The sequence below is a fragment of the Mustela nigripes genome, chromosome 9 (assembly GCF_022355385.1).
Source record: "Mustela nigripes isolate SB6536 chromosome 9, MUSNIG.SB6536, whole genome shotgun sequence".
In the NCBI taxonomy this organism is placed as follows: domain Eukaryota; kingdom Metazoa; phylum Chordata; class Mammalia; order Carnivora; family Mustelidae; genus Mustela; species Mustela nigripes.
The window spans coordinates 45,574,642-45,596,777 of NC_081565.1; the positions used below are offsets into that span (position 1 = coordinate 45,574,642).

Genomic DNA, 22,136 nt, shown 5'->3' on the forward strand with positions numbered 1-22,136 from the left:
TTTTACTGTCCACAGTTCATGTTCAGAAGGGTCTCAATCAATATTAGTTGTACCAGGTTTATGATCAAGAATTATGGTGGTCTATTACCTTTACCTTTAAACCTGAGGAGGTAATTTGATATTCTGTACGTTGGTAGTAATCTAAATAAAGTGACCCTTGAATTAAATGGGTCCAGAAGATTGTGTATTTTAATTAAAATATGCAATTAAATTTTTAATTAAAGTATGCTATTAAAAGCAATGTAGGTGGCAGGGGAGTAGCTGCTGCTTTGAATTACGCACAGTTTTGGATAAATTGGAGTTTACTGTGTGTCTCCCCAGCACTTTGTTACTGTAAGGACTCTTCCTGTTTTCCTCTTCCTGCCCTGACCCCCGTGTGGCTCTTGATGGGTCTCGGTCCCATTCAGAGGCCTGTGGTGTGCTTCAGCTCTGTGCTTAGATCACTTGACTGTGGTTCTAAGTAGCCTGCTTCTCGCTGTTCTCCTCATGCTGGGAACAGTTTATAAGTGATTTTTCTACTTCTTGTGAAGAAGACATCTTCTGTAGCATACATTCTAGATTAAAAAGGGCAATGCAAAACAAAGGCATTCACACATGCAGTGTATAGAGCACGTGTGCTGAAGTGTGGTATTTACCTGGAGTCTTCAGTGCCTGTGTGGAGGTCTTGGGCCATATGATTGTTCATGTTGTTTTCTCTGTAGTGGGATTCTAGAATCCTTGCTATGGCCATTCGGACCAAGGCTTGGATTAATGGTTCCAAAAATCCCTGTGGGCCTTAAGACCATAGGTTGCTTGTAAGGAGGATAGCTGGGGACAAGTGATGTTGACGTTATTCTTGATGTCCAGTTACCAGAAGGAATTTTTTGCCTTTTAAAGATAGAATTTTTTTCTTTCTTTCTTTCTTTTTTTTTTTTTTTTTTTTTTTTTTTTTTTTTTGTCTTGAAGGCTTTTTTGGGAAGAGACTTAGCTTTGTCATTTTGTTCAGTTTTCTTTTAATCACGTTGGGTTTCTTTATACTTGGAATTTAAATGTAGAGCTTTATACATTTTTTTTTTTTTTAAAGAAACGATTCTTGGTTTTGGGATTATCAATATGCACGTTCTAAATTCAGAATGATTTGAAAACTAGATTTGGATGGTATGGATAGATGATGCTTGGTTTCCAAGCCTTCCCTGGTGGTTTATCACGGTTACTGGCTGATGAATGCAAGAGTGTGAAACAGTGGATCCTGGCTAAGTAATCTTTCTTGATTTTGACTTAATTCTGCTTTTAGTTTTTAAAAATCTGCACTCATTTAGGATAACCTGAAGTGAAGTGGTCACTATCTAAGATGCACTTTACTTTGTCATAGGAATGAATAATAACATTGAAATTCATACATAGTGAAACTGATATTTGCACATGAAGTACAGGAATTTGAGATAGTGAACAACAGTCTTAAAACATTTTGTGATAGAGGGGTGCCTGGGTGGCTCAATGGGTTGGGCCTCTGCCTTCGGCTCAGGTCATGATCTCAGGGTCCTGGGATCGAGCCCCGCGTCGGGCTCTCTGCTTGGCAGGGAGCCTGCTTCCCTTCCTCTCTCTCTCTGCCTGCCTCTCTGCCTGATTGTGATCTCTATCTGTCAAATAAATAAATAAAAAATCTTAAAAACAAAAACAAAACTTTTTGTGGTAGAACCCTCTTTGAAAATGCCAAGTTACATTATACTTCAAGCACAATGAAGATGAGGTCTGAATTCATGTACTTTTTTTTTTTTTTTTAAGATTTTATTTATTTATTTGACAGAGAGAGATCACAGGTAGGCAGAGAGGCAGGCATAGAGATAGAGGGAGAAGCAGGCCTCCCGCCGAGCAGAGAGCCCGATGTGGGGCTCGATCCCAGGACCCTGAGATCCTGACCTGAGCTGAAGGCAGAGGCTCAACCCACTGAGCCAGCGAGGCGCCCCTGAATTCATGTATTAACTAGCTATGATTTGAGTGCAGAAGAGCCTTGCATTTGAGAGTTCTGGATTCAAATCCTGACCACTACTTCCCACCTGCTCTTTTGATTTGAGGGAGCTAATTGACCTCAGAAGAGGAAACTCAGTATATCACCTGATACGTGTGAGGCTAAAACTAAACAGCAAAATACCACAGAACTGGAAGGTGAGAATGGGGGGGTCTTGCCTATCTTGGTATCATCTGTGAAGCCTTATATTGTAAGCATTTAATAATACCTTAAAATGAAAATCGCTCAAGCTCCTAACTCCCTTGCATTTTCAGTGCCAACATGCTAATTCATCTCCTATAGTAGATTTTGCAGCATATACCTCCTTTCGTATGATCTTCCTTAGATTAATCGTAAAATTTTGCTTACCACAGCACATTTTGATTGATGGCTGGGTTTCTTTCTAGTAATGCCAATAAGCAAATTAGAAACTTTGTGGAGGAGAAGTCATTTAGGAATAAAATGTTGTCTGAGTGTAGTTGATTTACAGGTAGTAGAAACATGGCTGACTCACTGTTATAGCTAGCCATGATGGCTGGGGCGGCTGGGGGGGGGGGGGGGTCAAGTCAAAGACCCGTTTAGTGGATGGATCATCTGATGTGATGCTGATGGTAATGCCTTTGGTTAAATACATAACACCGCTGTGTTTCTCATTCATTTATTTAGCAAGCATTTGAGTGCCTACCATATGCTTAGGAGTAAGCACTCAGAGGCCAGTTGGAGGGCTAAGCGGGGGCTTACAGAGTAGGCTTTTTACTTTACCTGGTGACCCAACTCCAGCAGGCACTTCTATGCCTGAGAGTGACCTCCTCAGACCAGTAAACAGTTTCTCTGAACTTGAAGGTTTTGGAGGGAAGACATCCACTTGTGTCTGAAAATGGATCTATAAGAAAGACAGTCTTTCTGCAGGGTTTTTTCACATGCCCAGACCCTTAGTACATGGCCCCTCTCAAGGGTTCCAGATGCCAGATTTGCAGCCCCAGATTCTCTCTCGCCATTAAAACTGATTCTCAACCTTGGCTGCATGTTAAAATCTCCAGGATTTCAAACACCTGGTACCAGTGCTTCTAATAGATCAATAAACTAAAAATCTTTGGGAAAAGGACTCCGGTATTAGTTTTTTTGTTGTTGTTTCATATTTTTTTAAAAGCTTTGTAGATGATTCCAGTGTGTGACCAAGGTTGAAAAGGCACTTTGATTAATTAGAAGCTGCTAAAATGCAGGTGTGAGAATAGTGCCATAGATAGGAGAAATAGACTGTTAATACTGTTGTAATTGATTTGATACATTTTATTATAGAATAGCAGTGTGATAAAACTATACAGTGTTCAGCTTGCCTTTCCTTTCTCCATTATATTTGTAGCATTTTCCTGATTTATTTATTTACTTATTAAGAGATTTTATTTACTTAGCGCAAGTGTTAGGTGGGGACGGAGGGCAGAGGGAGATGGAGAATCTGGAGCAGAGCCCAACGAAGGACTTGATTTCACAACCCTGAATTCAGTACCCCAGCCAAAATCAAGAGTTGGATGCTTAGCTGATGAACGAATGGGTTGAGCCACCCAGGGGTCTTCCTGATTTAATTTTAAATAAATACATGGAACCTCATTGAAATCTAGTAAATATAGGTTACTTTTCTTACTTTATCTTTTGACTGAAATAATTTACTTCCATCAGTAGTGAATATTCTCTCATCATGGCCTCTGCAACCTTGTTGGGTAGAAATTACTCTCCTCATTTTAGAAATAAGGGAGATATGGCTATCATAGAAGTTGAGCAGCTTCTTCAAAGTCAGAGAGCTGGTAAACAGCAGAGGCAAGATTAGAACTCCTGTGTGTCTGTCTCCAAAGCTTGTCTTTCCGTCTTAATCTGCTTGCTTGAGCAGATTTTATGTTTAGCCCACTTGAATCCTGCTCAACGACAATAGAACTGAAGCACATTTCATAAGAGGGCACTATGCATGCGATAGACCCATGGTAAATGTTGAATTAGTAAAAAGCTGAATGCTTAAAATACAGTGACTTCCCGTGGAACAACTTAAAAATAGAACTGTGAGTAAAACAAAATCTCTGATTAGTGTGAGAAAAAAAAATAATGAACTGAATTAGTTTTAGCTCTTCTGTCACCCTCTTTTTTTAAAAATAGAAAAAAAAATACAATTTGATAACAGGGTATATGTTAGCAATGATTATCCAAATTCTTTTTTTTCCCTTTTAATTGAGGTAAATTAACATATTAGTTTTGGGTGTTTACAACACCCAGATTCTGGTAGTGGTCCCAAAATACAACCACATGTTTTCATGGTTATTTGGTACTATATTTAGTGTTCTGTCTTTAGTGTTCTAGTCTCTCTCTTTTTTTGTGTACTTAATAGGAAACCACATTAGGGTAAGCAGATTGGCCATCCTAAATATCTGTATTCATAATCACATGCATCTAAAGTGCCCCATCAAGGGGGAAAAAAAAACACTCAGTTTGCTATGAAATTGATGAAAAGAAATATATTTAATAAAATGTATTTGGACCTTTATTGAGCATCTTCTGGGAAACCCTCAATTAGTTTGGTTTGACTTTCAGTAGACTAAACTGGTCTTATATCGATTTTTGTTAACCTATTTTATTTAGTGTTTCTTACCTTCTGAAACTGAGAAACTTCCTCTTGGTTGAAAAATTGGCCTTTTGGATTGGCTTTACTTATGTGTGCATTTCATTGATTTCAATCCCTTGAATACCCTCCATTTTGTTTGAGAGTTGGGACAGCACTGAATCAGGGGTTAAACAGCTCACTCAGATGATAGGGAAAAACAACACAATACTCCTTGTTAAGCAACTCTTCAGAAATTGTGTTTTATTATTTTTGTTTATACTTTTTCTTCCTTCCCTACATGTTCTCATTGGCTTAGATGTTCTCAGTATAAATCTTTGTGTTCAGATTTTCCTGTATCCTTATCTAGGTCATCAAATCTCTTTTAGAAAATCATACTCCATTTATTTGAAGAGGGTCTTCTATGAAATAAATGTGCACGTATACATATATGTGCACATGTATACACAAAATTCTGCACCTTTTAAGTGGAAATAATTGTACTTGGTAAAGGCTGTAAATTAGTCAGGGTACAGTGTACAGAATGCTGCTAGATTCTTGGTTGATGCTTGATGCCTTCCCCTTTTATGGGTAAAGAAAATGAAACTGAAAAAGTCGTGCCCGTGAAGCCCACTCAGCAGCTTGGCGGAGACTTGCACCCACAGTTTCTGAAGCTGAACGTTGCGTTTGCTGCTGGGTGCTCTGGCTCAGGCAGGGCATGTCTGATGGAATTCTTTAGAGATGAGTGGGGTTTTTTTGTTGTTGTTGTTTTGTTTTTAAATGCACAGCTTGCTGAGTTCTAACTGATGTTTAAACTTGCAAATGTAGTAGACAGTAGCTGAAAAAAAAGACCACATGTATATTTCTAGGAGAATTAATGTAGACTTCTTTTTACTATTGAGAAAACGTGCTGGTGTTAATGACAAGACCATATGCCAGAATGAGAGTGGATCTCTGTCATCAGTGGTGTAGAACTAATATATGCCTTTTTCTCCTTCCCTTTCATTAGGGCAGAGCTTGGGATATGGCTTTGTGAACTACATTGACCCTAAGGATGCAGAGAAAGCTATCAACACCCTGAATGGATTGAGACTTCAAACCAAAACAATAAAAGTATGTTTAAATTTTTTTTATATCTACTTGCAGAGCAGAGATTAAAAAAGAAGTCAAGTCTTCTTGTACTTCTTTTCCTTTGTTTCATGCCCACATAGACACTTCTCTAGGAGGCATATCAGAATTTTTTGCTTGTTGCGTGATGGGGAAACTATTCACGAGTACTTTATTTAATCACTCCTGTATTAACAAGGTGGGGGGCAGCAGCAACTTTTCTTCACTAAGTACTCCGTGAAGCCTGCTGAATTAAATCTCCTTCCTTTGGAGTTACTTACTTTCTGTAAAGCTGGAGGAAACCTTTGACCAGTTCTTTGAGCCCAGGGCTTGACAGACTTGTTCTATAAAGGGCCAGGTAGTAAATACGTTAGGCTTTGTGGTTCCTGCAGCCTCTGTCATGACTTCTCAGCTCCGCCCGTGTACCTTGAAGAAACTGTAGCCAATAACTGCGTGAATGAAAGGATATGACTGTGATCTTAGAAAACCTTATTTATGGAAGCTGAAACTTGAATTTTATGTCTTGTTATGTGTCACAAAACAGTTTTTTTATTTTGTCCCAGTCCTTTAAAAATGTAAAAATCATTCTTAGCTCATGGATCATAATAAACAGCTTGTAGGCTGGATGTGGTCCTTTGGCTCTGTTCTGACTCTGCTCTGACTTTGAGGAGACAGACAGGAACTGCTTACATGCCACACAGGTTGTTTTTCCTGTTACATTTTTTAAGACAATTGGTCAGTAATCTGTGGATATTTTCCGGCTTTTTTGAATTTTTGAAATGCTGACATAGATTGTATTTGGATAAGAAGTTAATACAATTTGGAGTATAGATATTTTTTCCTTTAGAAAATAAAACAGATGTTGCTTCTGGCAAATGCTTAGTGCACGTGCCATCAATTTTGCCTCTCCTGCCCAGTGCAGACATTGCCAATCAATCATGGTAGTCTGTCTCACTAAGTCTATATGTGGCTCCCAAATATTTTTCAAAATAATGTTCCAGACAACCTCTATCAATTGACTCAAGTTGGAACCTATTTTCCACCCTTGATTTAAGAAGTCAGCTCAGGCTATAGCCTGAAGTGGTGAGGGGAAGTTAGTCAAGGCTGACTGTGGCATCCATCTTGCTTAGAGACTTGTCTAGAAGATTTCTGCTCATTTTTTCAGAAATCTGGAAATGCAGTGTCATCTTTGTGTTTAAAAGTTGCTTCTCTCAGAATTGTCAGCTAAGGTAATTCATTAGCTCTGGATAGTTTTGACATCTCATTCTTTATATTTGTTGGCCCATAGGAAAAATGCCCCCCAGATCTGTCTCATCTAAAAGGAACTATATGGGGGGGGGTCCCAAATGCATTTGGATGGTAAGATGTCCAAGAATTGTTGATTAAGAAAATGTCCTCTGAAAATATTCACTTTAGCCAGATAATGACCTGGTAATTATGCTACCAAAATTTGAGGGGGAAAAATTAGATTTCTAATATAGTCTACAATCACAAAGACTTTTTTTTTTTTTTAAAATCTGGATTGCTTTATTTTAATTCCATACTTTTCTGCACACTTTTTTTTAGGGGGAGGTCACAAAGGTTAACCTTTTACTAGTACTATTGAGCTCTATTACTATTAAATAATAACAAATGCTGTTAAAAAAAAAACAAAAAAACCTCTAATATCCAGTTACCTTCAGATTGTTTTGTGTGCCCTCTGTCTTCCTGAGGACGTTTTGCAGGGCTCCTCATGTTAAATTGATTCCAGAATTGCTGCTAATTTATCTTCGTGTTGAGATCCTGAGTTGTGGTTAAGAAGAAATTGGAATAGATGGTTGGGATGGCTCATACCAGAACATACCCTTTTCTCCACTCCAGAAATAGCTGCCCTTATTTCATTCTAGTGAGTCAGTTTTTTTGCTGTAAGTTCTTTTGCAGTAATGTCCATAAGAAGGCAGAAATGCGGGGGAAACAGGTTGCCAGAGAATAAATTTCCATGGCCTGCAAGGAAACCATTGATGGCAGCTGCTTCCTCACTGCCCATTGCCCGGCTTTCTCTTCAGGGCCCAGCTGCTCAGGCAGAATACATGGAAGAAAGGACAGTAATGCCTTGTGGCTTTTAAACTGTGACATCTGCTACTTCTGATTTTCCGAAATGGGGGTGGGAGTGGTGGGGAAGGCAGCAGGCTACTTCTTTCCCCGCCCCCATTCAGTTCCTGTAAAAATATCAGATAACAGCTGGTATCCTCATTTTGGCCCAGATTTCTCTGAGAGGCAAAGCAGACCATTTTCCAAAACTATAGAGCACCATTTTTGTCTGTTTGTTCTTTGTATTTTGTTTTTTCCTCTTATTTTCAGTGAGACATGTTTTGTGTGTTCTTAGGCAACATCTTGAGCCAGTTTTCTCCTCATGTTTGCTGCTTCAAGTACCTTTTGGAAGCTCCACTTAAACCATTCCATTCTCTGGGATACCATTTCATAAATTAGCCTTTTTATCCTTCTTGCAGTCCATCCTGGCAGTGACTGTAGGACTAAACTTAAACAAATACCAGTCTCCTCATGTTACTTCTCACTCAGACCTCTCTTGTATTTCCCTGCTCTTTCACCGTTATCGTTTGAGTTAACTTTGGAGTTGACCCAGTGTTATTACTACTTTCTGGGTAGTCAACCTGTCTCTTCCTTAGTGAGCTGATCTTCTCAGGCTCTGCACATATTCCCCTGTAGTCTCAACTCCTGGCATACCCTTTCATGCTGCTTTAGTTGAATAGCAATCTCCCCATCTATGGGAGCCCATCTGAAGTACTTTCTTCAGCCATTGCCCTCAATAAAAGAGTTGAGACCTTAGTGCTGAAAGAGCTTGGCTAAGTCCAGGCCGTTGAAGACAAAACTCTTACATTTAATGTGGCAAAACTCTTTCCCTTTAGAAAGCTACAGTAGACTAATTAATACATACATCATATATGAGTATACAAATGTTTGTGTGCTCCTCAAGTTAAATCTTCCAAGCCACCTAGCATTTAGTATGCATTTGGTAGAATTCCTAGTAATTGCAATATTGAAGCAGTGTATCAAGTGCTGTGAAAGGTGGTTTATTTAGCAGTTTCTCCTGGGGCTTCCTAATAGCATTAGCCCAGTAGGGTTTTTTGCAATAGATGGATGGTGTGTTGAATAAATGACGAATATTCAGTATTTCTTCCATGAGTGAAACAAAGTCCCTCAGGCACTGTGAAATCCTAAAGAAATTATTCCTAAACTTGGTTGCATTAGAATCACCAGGAGAAGTGAATTAGAAATGCAGATTCCTGGGCCCACTACTGAGCTCCTGGATCAATGTCCAGAGGTGAGATGCAGAAATCTTTTTTTTTTTTTAATAAAGATTTTATTTATTTATTTGACAGAGAGAAATCACAAATAGGCAGAGAGAGAGGGAGAAGCAGGCTCCCCGCTGAGCAGAAAGCCCGACTCAGGGCTCAATCCCAGGACCTCAAGACCATGACCTGAGCTAAAGGCAGAGGCCTAACCCACTGAGCCATCCAGGCGCCGCTGAGAAATCTGCTTTTTAATAAGCTTTCCAGTTCATGACAGCAAGTGTAAGGCCTAGCATGTAGAAACCACCAAAATGTACCTTTTCTGAATAGGTGGGTTCTCTATCTATTTGGTATTTTTGCATTCAAAGTTCAGTTTGTTTTCATCTTTTACCTTGATAATCTTCTCGTGGATAATTCTTAGCATACTGAATGATATATAGTTCAGCATTCAGAGTAAAAAGAAGTTCATACCATCTTCACTTTAGAAATGAGAAAAACTTAGTATGTTCACCTTACGTTAGAAAGATATTTATTATAAATAGCATTCATAGGTTAAAGTTTCAGAGTGCTTATTGTCTTCTCCTAAGGATCCCATTTTTTTCCTTATTAGGTTTATGTTTTGGCAGCTTACCTTGCTGGTGATGTCACACCATCTCTGAGCTATGTGGGAGGCAGTCATGATAAAGCCTGCCCACATTGTCCCTGACACTGAGATGGTAAATATGGTGTGAAGAATTCAAGATGTTTTTAACTTCTGATATTAGGGAGTGTAGTGAAAAGGTAGTATATTATGTACACAATTCAAGTGTGGGGGGATGGGAATCTTATCATGACAGCGTCAAAAATTGTATACTGGGGCAAGGGGGTGGGAATCTCATCAAGACCCCACTGTTCCCCAGGGGAGCCCTTTGTTCTGTGGACTGTTTGGGATCTCAGTGGTTGTGACTACTGTGTTCAGTCTTCATGTTCTTTGCTTGTTTTTAGGAGTCTCAGGTACTGATAAAATCTACACTGGTATATGAAACATGTATGGCTTCAAGCTAATACCCTTCCCCCACCAAGGGAAAATGCATTTTTTGCCTAGGCTAATGGTACCAGACTTAAATTCATAATTAATAGAGTAAAATATTGAAGATTTCCAAAAAGTCTTCTATGCTCCTTTCCCCCACCCCATCCCCCCCATCAAGTACTATGAATAGGTGATGGAAGTCTTTCCTCCCAGCGTCACTCCCAACTTCTCCCCCTCCTACGGGGGTATTGAAATACTTGTTATTCCCAAAAGTGGGCTTGCTTTATCTTGGAAGTAGGAGATGTTACCTCAAGGAATAGAAGTTTTTTGTTATTACTGGTAGGTACCCTGAGAAAATCATGGCTTCTCTGCCCCATTGAAGGAAAGCAAAATCCCTATTTGGAAATCCTACCAGCATGGAAAAACTGCCTAAATTTGGTTTAGATTAGATAAATTTTTTTTTTCTTAATCTTTCAGACATAAATCAATCTAAATTTTAACTTTGCTTAAAGGTTATTAATTGACATATATTAATGGAAATTTCTCATATTAAAATAACCAAACCACCATTTAAAGTCATATGGAAAAACTGTTATAGAAATTGAAATACTGGGGTGCCTGGGTGACTCAGTGGGTTAAGCTTCTGCCTTCAGCTCAGGTTATGATCTCAGGGTCCTGGGATCCAGCCCTGTATAGGGCTCTCTGTTCAGTGGGGAGCCTGTTTGTCCCCTTCATCTGCCTGCCTCTCTGCCTACTTGTGATCTCGCTTTCTGTCAAATAAATAAATCTTTACAAAAATTGAAATAAATATAGTGTCTATTTCTTAAAGTGTTCAGTTTGTTAGAGAACAGTTAAGTAAAGCCAATAGACCTTTATTCTTAGCCATAATGTTGATTTAAATTATTTTTAATTTATATCTTTTTCTCACTAGCCTACTACTATCCCTTTTCCAGTAACTGTCATATGTACAGACTTCTTTTGTGTGTTTGTTTAGCATGAACTATGTCCTTATTGTTACTACTTTTATTTGTCTTTTCATTTTATTAATGGGGATTTTTAAAGAACAAAAGTTTTAAGTTTTGACAAGGTCTAATTTATGAATTTGTTCTTTTAATGAATAAAATGCTTTTGGTATTGAATGCATGATACCCTTACCTAACCCAGGGTCACAAAAATTTCTTCCTATGGAACTATATCCTTAATATAGGAGGAATACAGAACTGCATTTCTGAAATTTTAGTCTCCCTGACATTGATAAAGTGTTTTAACTGACTTTGTGATCTTGGACAAGTCTTTTAATTGTCTAAGTTTCCATTTTATCTGTAAAAATAGTCAATTTATTTGTCACTGAGAATGTTCATTACTTTTTTTTTTTTTAAGCTTTCCATGTTCTGCCAGATTGCATTGTAAAGGGTGTAACTATTTAATAAATATTTAATGAACTCATGGTTATCATGGAATGATTTAGTTAGTAGTGAAGTGTAGCACCCCGTCCTGAAGAGAGAACAGTTTTAACTCTTTGCCATTGTTGAAAGTTTATCAGCCACAGTAAAATTTGTGCTGGGAAACCATTCCCTAGCTTCACCCTGTTTTTGGTACAGAATTACTAGGGAGGGCATTGGTTTTCACTTACCATTTAAACCGTTCTTTTATAAAATTTAATTCTGACCTTTAGAAAATGCTGCATAAATCATTGACTCTTTAGGGATGAGAAGGATCGGGCATGGAAGTTGGAAATGTGAGTGAAGTTAGGCTTGCCACCTGCTGGGTGCTATGTTTGAATATCTGCAGCACCATTTTGGGGTGTTTGAGACAAGTGGGTTTCATAATAGCAGTAACACTGCCGAGAGCTTATGCTTTTGTAGGGAAGTTTGAAAGCAGATGGTAGGGGAACCACATAGAATTAGCTGGAGCAGTAAGCAGGGGAAGTAATGCAGAAAGGAGCCAGAGAGTGTTGGGGGATCATAAAAGACAGCTGTACCATGCCAAGGTTTTATATTGTAGGTGAGGGAGAACGATGAAAGAGTTTCGAGCAGGGCACTGATGGATTGGACTTAAGTATTTGTGAAGAAAGGAAGTTTTATTTGGTAGAAATCCTGCATCTCTCTGAGCATCTCCGGCTACCCTAGTGTTCTTTTAGCTTATGTAGTTGATTTTGTTTTCTGTGCAAAGTGTAGATGTTTGTAGAAGTGTGAGTTTTTTAATAGACCTAACAAAGCATCTCCTATAAAGTACCCCATATTTCAGCACTGCTGCATTTGGATCATCATTTACCTTTTACCTTGACCAGATTTGGAAATTTGAAAGTAGTAGTCTGAAGGACAGGCCTCAAATTAACTGACAACTTCTGAGATGTTAACCTAAACTGCTGTTTGGCTGGTCAGACTTTCGTTTGTGGAGGGATAAAAAAAGTGGAAAAAGTACGTATGAGGAGTGGAAGTGAGGATGGAAGCTGAGTGAATAATTTCTTTGCCTATTTAAAAATAAAGGCTGGATGTATTTTAACTTCCTTTTTAACTCATGGTCTGGAACTTTCTAGAGCTGTGTGCCAAGTGTTACCAATATATTGCTACATCAGATTATCAGACCCCTTCAGTGCATTTAAATAAAACTCTTATATGCACACCGAGACTAGTTACCATTGTCCTCAATGGAGATGAGGAATAAGATATTTAAAATAAGGTATTATTTTTATAATGCTCATCATGTGTTTGTAGAATACTCCATTGTGAGCTTGATTTTTTTCTTTCTTTATTTCTTTTTTTTTTTTTTTTTTTAAGATTTTATTTATTTATTTGAGAGAGAGAATGGGAGAGAAAGGTCAGCGGGAGAAATGGACTCCCCAGTGAGCAGAGAGCCCAATGTGGGACTTGATCCTGGAACTCCAGGATCATGACCCAAGGTGAAGGCAGTCGTTCAACCAACTCAGCCACCCAGGTGCCCCCTTTTTCTCTCTCTCTTTTTTTTTAACCACAAAAAGTACCATAGGTTGTTACTTACTCACCTTGGATGACCTGGACAGTGTGGGCAGGTAGACTAGCCTAGTCCAGAACTTCATCATCCCAACTCAGGCCTATTAGTGTTAACTCCTGCTCCTTCCAAGCTCCCTTCATAGTGGAAAGGAGACATTTGAAAATTTCCAGAGGGCAGTAACTTGGCATTATCTGAATGGCTTTTCTGTAGATTGGTTTGGTAGAGCAGAGATGAGCCTGCACAGAGGGATAGGTGAGGAGGAAGGTTCCCTCTAGCATTGTCTCCACTTACTTCCTGCCCACCCCTGCTTGTGAATCAGGACAGGGGGATGGTGGGAGAGTCTTAGCACTTGTTTGAACCCATCTTTCTTAGGAGGGAATTTATAGATCATTCTATTTTCCAAGCCTCTGCTTTTCCTGCCTATTTCATAGATGTGTATCAGCAAAAGCATTTCGGCTAGGCACCATTAATGCTTGTCTGCTTATCTTTTCTACTGCTCTTTAAGGGTAGGGTAGGGCTTGTGGCCTTTTATTTATGACTTGGGAGAAGTACTGCCAGGTAGTTGAGTGGCTTCAGTGTGTCCTGTAAAGTTAGCTTGAGAGGTTAAGATGTTCTGAAGAAGGGTTCCTTAATTTCTTGCTTTATCTACTTTTGTAGTAGGACTTTTTTGCATAGGACTTTTATCCTTCTACTTGTCTGGATTTATGCAAAAACAATAGTCTTTTGTAGGCACATTCCTCCTACCCCCCCCACCACCACCCTGTTTTTAAGGATTTATGTATTTAGAGCAGTGGGATTAGGGGGAGAGTCAGTGGGAGAAGCAGACTTCCCACAGGGAGCCTGATATGGGGCTCAATCCCAGGACCTCCAGATCATAACTTGAGCCAAAGGCAGATGCTTAACCAACAGAGCCACCCTAGCGCCCCAGGCAAATACTCCCTTTGACCAGTGAAATTCAGCTCAGGTTAAGGGACTTGTTAAAAACCCAGTGCAGTTGATAACACCACTAGGAACAGGAATGTATGGTCACGTTGGCTGACACTGGTGGCTTTTATTTTCTTTCCATCTCGTATTATTGATATTCAGGTGTTTTCCTTAGAAATGGGTTATGGATACCACTACAGACAAATGGAATATTTTCTTGGGGACCTTCATTGGGATGTTTTATTGTCTTGAGACTTTCTGAATCCGATCTCTGTTAGGTGTGAGAAAACGGAGCTCTTCCTAGTCGTGGAAAAACTGCTGTCTTTTAGGCTGAGTACTGTCGACATCCACACCTCCAGCTTGAGAGGAAAACCAGTGTCTGGAGGTCCTGGTTAGTGGATGGGCAAGTTCATAGAGATTTTAAGTATTTTGATGGTAATGGGAGTAGTAACTGTCCAGATCTCTGTTCTATAGGACACGACCTGTTCAGAATGTTTTTCTGGTAGGTTCTTGCTAGTCTTAGATGCAAGTTTAAAAAGTTAAAGTGCATTTGTCACATTTGTGTGCGGACTCTTTACAAAAGCACGTGAGGTCCATTTTCTTTATCTCCCACATCTGCCAGATTTTTCCTGTCATTGCCCTTAGCATCACTTCTAAGCTACAAGCACTAATCTGGCTTGTGGGATTTTACTTTGGATGTTTCTTGACCTATTGTTAATGGTTAAGCAGAGAGGGAGGGCTGTGTTTTGAAAACGGTATAGGCAGTCTGTTGCGTGTATGCCCCTCATCCCAAATGAGGAGTGTTCCTTTGAATGTGGCATTAAGACCTTGTGCCGTAAGTCCTGGCTTTCTGTCCTGCTCTCACTCTCCTGGTCTAGCTTTCTTATTTGTAAAATGGTGGGGTGGTACTGATGACACAATTATTGTGTAGCATGTTACTGAACATCCAGAGGTAGAAAGTACTTGTGTTGGCCCGTGGCTTTTAGAAAGAGAAGATCAAGAATATTAAGCTCTTTTTCAGTCTTTTCTATAGTAGAGTAGTATTTTAGAAATCTAATTGGGGAAATTGAAAAGCTACTTTTTCTGTGATGAAAATAGTCACCCTGTTCAGTTCGTTGGTTTAATTTTGTTGGATATTTGAAAAGCTATTGTAGTTACCTTGTGCTATAGAGAAGTGGGTTGTGAAAAAAAATCAATAAATCATGCTAATGTGCTCCATTTTTTGGTCATTAGTATAAGGTTACCTCCTCCCATAGGAAAGAGAAGTGTAATCCTTCCTGTATAGGTTCTGGGTTTGCTAATGAGTCTTGAAGTGACCCTCCCTGACCCTCAGGTGAGCAGCAAGCACCTGCGTGGTGCTGGAAACTAGTCATTCAGAAAATGTTTTCATTTCCACAAATTTTGTTAAATGACTGTTAGAAATTTGACTATTCCTATTTGTTTTCACCCAAATGACCCTGTTGGTATTCCTAGAAAGATTCTGGAGTCACTGAGAGTGGCTCTCACCTCACAGAATTAAGCACAACAGCCTTTTGCACAGACCAGCCAAGCTGATGAGCTCCCTGATCTAGCTGAGCCCCAGTCAGCCAAGCTTGTTTTTGGAAATACCTTGGGATGAGTTTTACGGGCTTTGTTTTACTTTTACATGTTTATATTTGTCAGTGATTCATATTCATATATCCTTTCAAGCTGCCTATGAATTTCTTACTCCCTTGGAAACCAACATTGATTGGTGACAAGGAGGAAAACTAGTTTCTAGGAACCCTGAGTATGGCCCCAGAGTTTGAGGATTACCTGTTTAAAGTCTCCCTGTGTAAGGGAGTGCCAGAACATTAACATTCATCAGAATTTCCGGTGTGGTGCGGTTGATAAAATGCATATTTCTGGACTCCAGTAAAACTGACTGACAACAAAGATTGTATTTAACCAAACACTACAGGTGATTGTTAATAGGTGGTGGTCTGACCTGAGAACCATTGTTTGGCGGACCTTAATGATATGAACTTGGATAGGTCTGTGGTGCTTGTTTCAAAATAAATCTACATGTAAATAAGATTTTCATTTGTGGGTTCTATCATAAACTATCTGGAATACTTGTAGTTAACGGATGTACTTTTAATGAATATAATGCTGGACTTAAGTAAAACACTCTCTCTCTCTCTCTCTCACACACACACACACACACACGCACAGTACTCATTTTCAGAGCTTTTCGGTGTCATTAATTAATTTTAGCTTTACAAGTACATAAACGTCATTTAATATTTGATTCTGAGGGTTGGGAATTTGCAGCATGGTTCTTCTGGGGCCCATTCATTTAAAATGGATATTTCATGTTAGTATAGAGATTGGGGAGTTGAATTATATGATTCAAGATGGTTGTGAATCCTTAGAATATGGAAGTTGCTTTTAAAGTGCAATAAAAATTTATAGCCTATTTATAGGCTCCCAATCACGCCCCTCTTCTCCCCCTCCCTAGAATCTGGATGTTTGAACTTTTCTAGTCATGGTTTAAGTAAATGGGAATTTGCTCTGTTATCATAAATACTCCCTCACGTCGCATGTTACAAATACTGAAAGGAAGAAAGACCTATTTACTGTATGTCACCTTAATTTAGAAACCTTTTGACCTATAAATTGAATTTTGTCCCAAAGCTATGTGAAAGCAGTGCATACTGTCACCAAAAGGCTTAAAATGTCTCTGTTCTCAGATTTGCAAAAATGGGTTAATAAGTAATTGTCACCAACTTACAGGATTTTCCATAGTGTTCTTCATTAACCAGTGTCTTGGGGGAATTGTGAAATATGCATTGTCTGCACATTGCTCTGGCGTACAAAGTCAAATGAATCATGAAGGTGAGGGCTAAAAACACCTATCACCTTTGTACTTTGTCCTTTGAGTATTAAAGAACATTGATCTACCAAGTTGCAAATGGGGTACTATTTGGCGGTTTAATTACAGCCAGTGAATGTTATTGATGCTATCAATCAGCGAGACCCAGGGAAAGGGCACAGTGCCAGACCATTCGCTGCTCCCGACGGTGTAATTAAATACCTCAGGACTGGATTCTCAAGGTAAAGTGAGAGGTGCTTCCGCACATCTGAAGCAAGAGAGCACTTTGTCTTGCAACACAGGTAAAGGTGGTTATCCCCTCCTGCTGCTGTTCTTTAAATTTTTGGAGGTGTCTACAAATGGCAGTGATATGGCCTGTTCCTTGTGTACATTTAAGGTTGTTGGTGTTTTCCTTAAAATCCCTCTTTCTTGGGGCACCTGGGTGGCTCAGTGGGTTAAGCCTCCACCTTTGGCTCAGATCATGATCTTAGGGTCCTGGAATCAAGTTCTGTATTGGGCGCTCTGCTCAGTGGGGAGCCTGCTTTCCCCCTCTCTCTGTCTGTCTCTCTGCCTGCTTGTGATCTCTCTGTCAGATAAAATCTTAAAAACAAAACAAAACCCAACCCTCTTTCTTGTAAGATCTTCACAACTGGCATACAAAAGGCTTTAGGAATACAGTAATTACTTTTTCTTAAAGCTGTTTGGGAGGATATATAGCTCAGGTGTCTAATAGATATTTGGAGAATGAGGGATTGTCTTTGAATGAGACTATTAGTCCTGCAAATCAGTTCATTTAAAAAAGCTTTCCCTGTGATTATTCTCTAATGTCTAATCATGTTGAGAGAAAAATATCTTGATAGGTTGAAGTTATAAAACATTCAGTAGTATTTCAGGGGTTATTCCTTTTAAACTCTCTATTGAATAAATTTTTCATAGTTGTATAACTTAATGTCAGGTCCACAAAATATATTTGGTAAAAGTTTCTTCGGTTCTGGGGAGGATTTATAATAACATTCCTATCCTTTTTTTCCTCTTCTCAAATGCTGTTACATGTGTTTGACATGTAAATTTTCATCTAGGTCTATTTGAGAGATAAATGCCTTGTGCAATCCAAAATGTTTGTTATTCCTCCCCACCCCCCTCAAATGGTGTATCGTTTGTACTCATTAAGGTTTACCAAAGGACAGGCTCACCTTGAAAGAAAGTGAGGTAGTTTCCTAACTTTTTGTGCATATGCGTGTGTACATAGAAGCATACACACACTAGATTCCTGACAGTTGGGTTAAAACAGGTCTGAAAACACTTCTTGGCTGTTGTGATTTAATTGTAATATAGGTATGTGTTGCAAACTGTTTTTACATTTACAACAGGTGTTTGAAGGAAGATTGTTAGAAATTTTCCTTTAGATGTTTGAGGAATAATTTTTTAAGGACGTTAAAGGTTTGGTAAAAGCGAGTATTTAATCTTTAAGAGCCTTATCCCATTAGGGGCTTTTACATTATGTGAAATCATCATAGCAAGTTCAACAGTTTGTTTCCAAGTTTGTATGGAAGGGGCATATGCTTTTAAAAATTATTAATGGCCACTGTACATGTGCTTTTTTTTCTTCTCCTCCCCCACCAAGGGCAAAGATATAAAAAGTAATACTAAAAAAAGAATCGGAAATTGTTTTTTTTTTAAAGACTGTACAATCTTAGATGGGGAATCTTGGATAGGGAGCATCTGTGAGTAATGAAGTACTTAATTCTGCAAGCATTTTGAGTATCTAGTATGTACCAGTCAGCTTTGCTAAATGTTGGAGCCATGCTAAAATATGACAAGATATCGTCTTGTTCTTGATGTCATTGTATAATAGGGAGAGACAGCATTTACTTTATATGACTTTTTTTTTTTTTAATGTATGATAAGTGAATGCAGAGTGCAGTGGGAATGGATAGGTCACTGCCTGTCGAGAGGCCTCTGCAATGGCTTCAGAGGTGATAGGGTTTTACAAAATAGGGTTTATCATGCCAAGAAAGAAGACAGGTATTAGACATGAAGGAATGTCTCATCCAAAGGCATAGAGGCCTTTATGTGACATGTACTTTTTGGAAGAAACTTACATTTGGAAATTATAAAGTGTGCTCAGTCTGTTGAGTATTAACCTTCTATGAAAATGATTGGGAGGAAAATTTGGTTAAACCTAGCCCCATAGTTTACATTTATCCTTTTGCAGTGAAGACCTAATTCATGAAAGGAACTATAGAGATGAATTTTGGGCAGATTAATTCATTTGTTCATATATACCATAAATCTGTAACCTGTGAGATTCATTTAAGATATTTAAAAATGGTGCCAAGATGAAATTTCTCTGTGGAGTATTTAGTGTACACACAGAAATAGGATCATTATATTTTCATTACTGTATGTATAAGTAGGTCAAAGAAGACTTGGATATCTGAACCAACATTGTGGTGAAGCAGTTTTTCTTCTAGTTATAGAACAAAAGTGAACTTCTGTAGATTGTATTTAAGTTAGCTTTTTAAATGGCAACACTGATTTTGACTATTCTCACCTAGCTTATCATGGGAAAATTACCTCTATATCATATATGTGTCTGACCCACATATTGTATATGTATATGTATATATATTTCTGTAGGCTATCACTCCTCTGCTCATTGAATGCTTTTCTGTGACATAAAAGGGCTCCAGAATCTGCCCCAACTTGGTATTACAGGGTTGTTTTTGTTCTACAGAGATCCTTAATCTTGCTCACCTGGCCTCCTCATCCTTGAAGATGCAAGTCCAAGTCCTATTTCCTGCCTTGGGTCATTCTCTGCCTATACTGCCCTATACCAAGGTCATTACTTACTGACTTTTTATTTTGCTATTAAAGCATTTGTTTATTTTATTTTATTTTTTACTGTATGTTACCTTTTTTTCCCTTGGATGGTCTACTGTCAGAGGAGCAGTCAGATTTGTCTTCAGAGCAATTCACAAAATACTTAAGCTTTTATTTAAAATTTCTGAAGGAGGAAGTTTCTGGATATTGTTTATAAGGATGGTGGAGATGTGCTCTATATGCTCAAAGATAGGAAAATTCACAATTTAAGTGAAACCAAAAGTGAAACTCTGACACTTCCTGAGAGATCTTACCGTTTATTGAGGACACATCCAAATGAAGGATATATGAAGGGCATACCTGCTTTTTCTTTTCTACAGTTAATGAAGATCGAACTATTGTTTTCCTTTTATGAGTGATTTTCCACGTAATGTCCATCAGCCTGTGTCTTTTTTTCCTTTGTCACTTTCACCTGTTCTTTTTTCTCTCTCAAACCCTAGATGGAGTATGTTCAAGCCCTAGGATATGTAACCCACCAAAACTGGCTTGTTGAGAACTTTCTTTTTCCACACATTACCAACCAGTGCTTGTTGACTTTTATCGTTAAACCTATCCAGTTTACTTCTACAGTACTGTGGAGACCTTCTTTAGGTTTCACTTTCTAACTCAACATTTAATCTGTTGGCAGTGCTTTACATCTGCTGGATGGTCCAGTGCTATATAAATTATATTTTAAGTTTATTTTTGGAGGTAAAATTGTAACTAATAACTTTGATAGTATAGCTTTTGTTAGAGACTGCATCTGATCAAATTTCAGAATCTTGAAAGAAGAACCCTTAAGAAGCAACTCCTGGAGAATGGTTTTCTAAGAACTGAATGAGTACACTCTTTTTCTGCAAGCCAGTTTAACTTGTATTGTTTACAGTGAAGCACAGAAAGCCAGATTGTTTGGACAAGCATCACACCTTCTAATCACCTTGCCTAAGAGGTACTTCATTCAGAAAGTGCCCCTGCAGGAGGCCATGCAGGTCAGCAGGAATTGGAGTGCCTCCTTGGTGGGTGGGGCTGTAAGATAGGGGCCGGTACAAGAATTAGTTTCAACCCTCTAGGACTTTACAGCCTAGTAATAGAAAAGCTTTGTAAGCGAATGGCGGTCCTGTTACCTGGGAGGAGGCATCCTGTTACCTGGGAGGAGGCATCAAGGCAGTCTGCTGCGCTGGCAGTGTTGAGGAAGCCTGAGACACGGCTGAGTTTTGAGTACTAGTACTGAGATTTCTCTTTTTCTTGAAGTCTCCCTAATGTCCTCCCACTATATTTAGTGATAGTGTCCAAAATGAAAAATTCACAGTACTCCCTGCTAGCATAGCCACCTTAGCATTTTTTTCTACTGTGAAATCACGTTGAATCATTAGGCACTGGTTGAATCTGCATTCAACCAACACTGGTTGGTAATGTGTGGAAAAAGAAGGTTCTCGACAAGCCAATTTTGGTAGGTCATGTATCCTAGGGCTTGAACATATTCCATCTAGGGTTTGAGAGAGAAAAAAGAACACATGAAAGTGACAAATAACCTGCAGTTGAATCCCACAAATAACCTGCAGCCCACATTCAGAAGCATACCTGCAGGCCTAAGAAAATAGGCCCTGTTCCCCGAAGTCCACTTATTATTTCTACCACTGTCTCCCTGAAATGGATTTCTCCTGTTTCTCATTTTGCATTCGACTTTAGTCTCTAACAGATCTTTTATGAGAAAGAATAAGGAGGTGGGAGGATTATTTAATACGTGTAAATTTAATTAGACAAATAAGATTAAGTTGGTCTTTTCTATCAGCTCATTTAAATATGCTTGATATGGACCCTCTATATGACAGCAAGACACCCTTTTCCTCATGCTTCAGCCAGGCTTTCCAGCGTGCTCCTCTGCCATTATCTTACAAAATACTGGGAATATTGTAGTAAAGTAATTACTAGTAAGGATTAATTTTTATACTAACTGCCATGGATTTGGGAGAGACTTACTTATTTCCCCTTTGAACTGTTTTCTTTTTAAAGTGCATATATCTTTTGCCAAATGGCCCTCTCTGTGTCTTCTCAGAGATAATAGTCACCTTTGAGTTTCTTCTTAACATAAATTAGGGACACTTATGATAATTTATACCCTACCGTTTATACCCTACCATTTATACCCTACCATTCGGATCAATTCAGCTAATACATGTAACATACTGAGGGGTTCCTGGGTGTTGGTTAAGCATCTTATTTCAGTTTCAGCTTAGGTCATGATCTCAGGGTTGTTGTGTTGGGGACTCCACATCCAACAGGGAGTCGGTTTGGGATCCTCTCTCCTTCTGCCACACCTTCCCCTCCTTCCTCCACCACAGGTGTTTGCACATGCTCTCTCGCTCTCTCACAAATCTTCTATAAATATATAACACACCAAGAACAGTGCCTGGCACATGGTAATCATTTATTAAATGTTTGAGGTTATCATGATCTATGTTATTGTGATTTTCTATATACATGAAATTCTGTGGTATGATGAAACATTACTATGGTTCTCCAGCTTTGTGTTAATAGTTTTATTTTTCCATTTAATCTTTGTGAGG

The 22,136-nt window shown here is 38.8% G+C and overlaps 1 protein-coding gene across 6 annotated transcripts in view; it reads left to right on the forward strand.

Moving 5' to 3' along the window:
• Positions 1-22,136, forward strand: part of ELAVL2 (ELAV like RNA binding protein 2) — a 143,841-nt gene that overhangs the window by 95,869 nt on the left and 25,836 nt on the right. For all 6 annotated transcript variants that reach the window (XM_059411547.1, XM_059411549.1, XM_059411551.1 and 3 more), the window contains one exon: positions 5,581-5,684. In XM_059411547.1, coding sequence (XP_059267530.1) covers positions 5,581-5,684 — 104 coding nt within the window. The remainder of the gene's footprint in view (positions 1-5,580; positions 5,685-22,136) is intronic.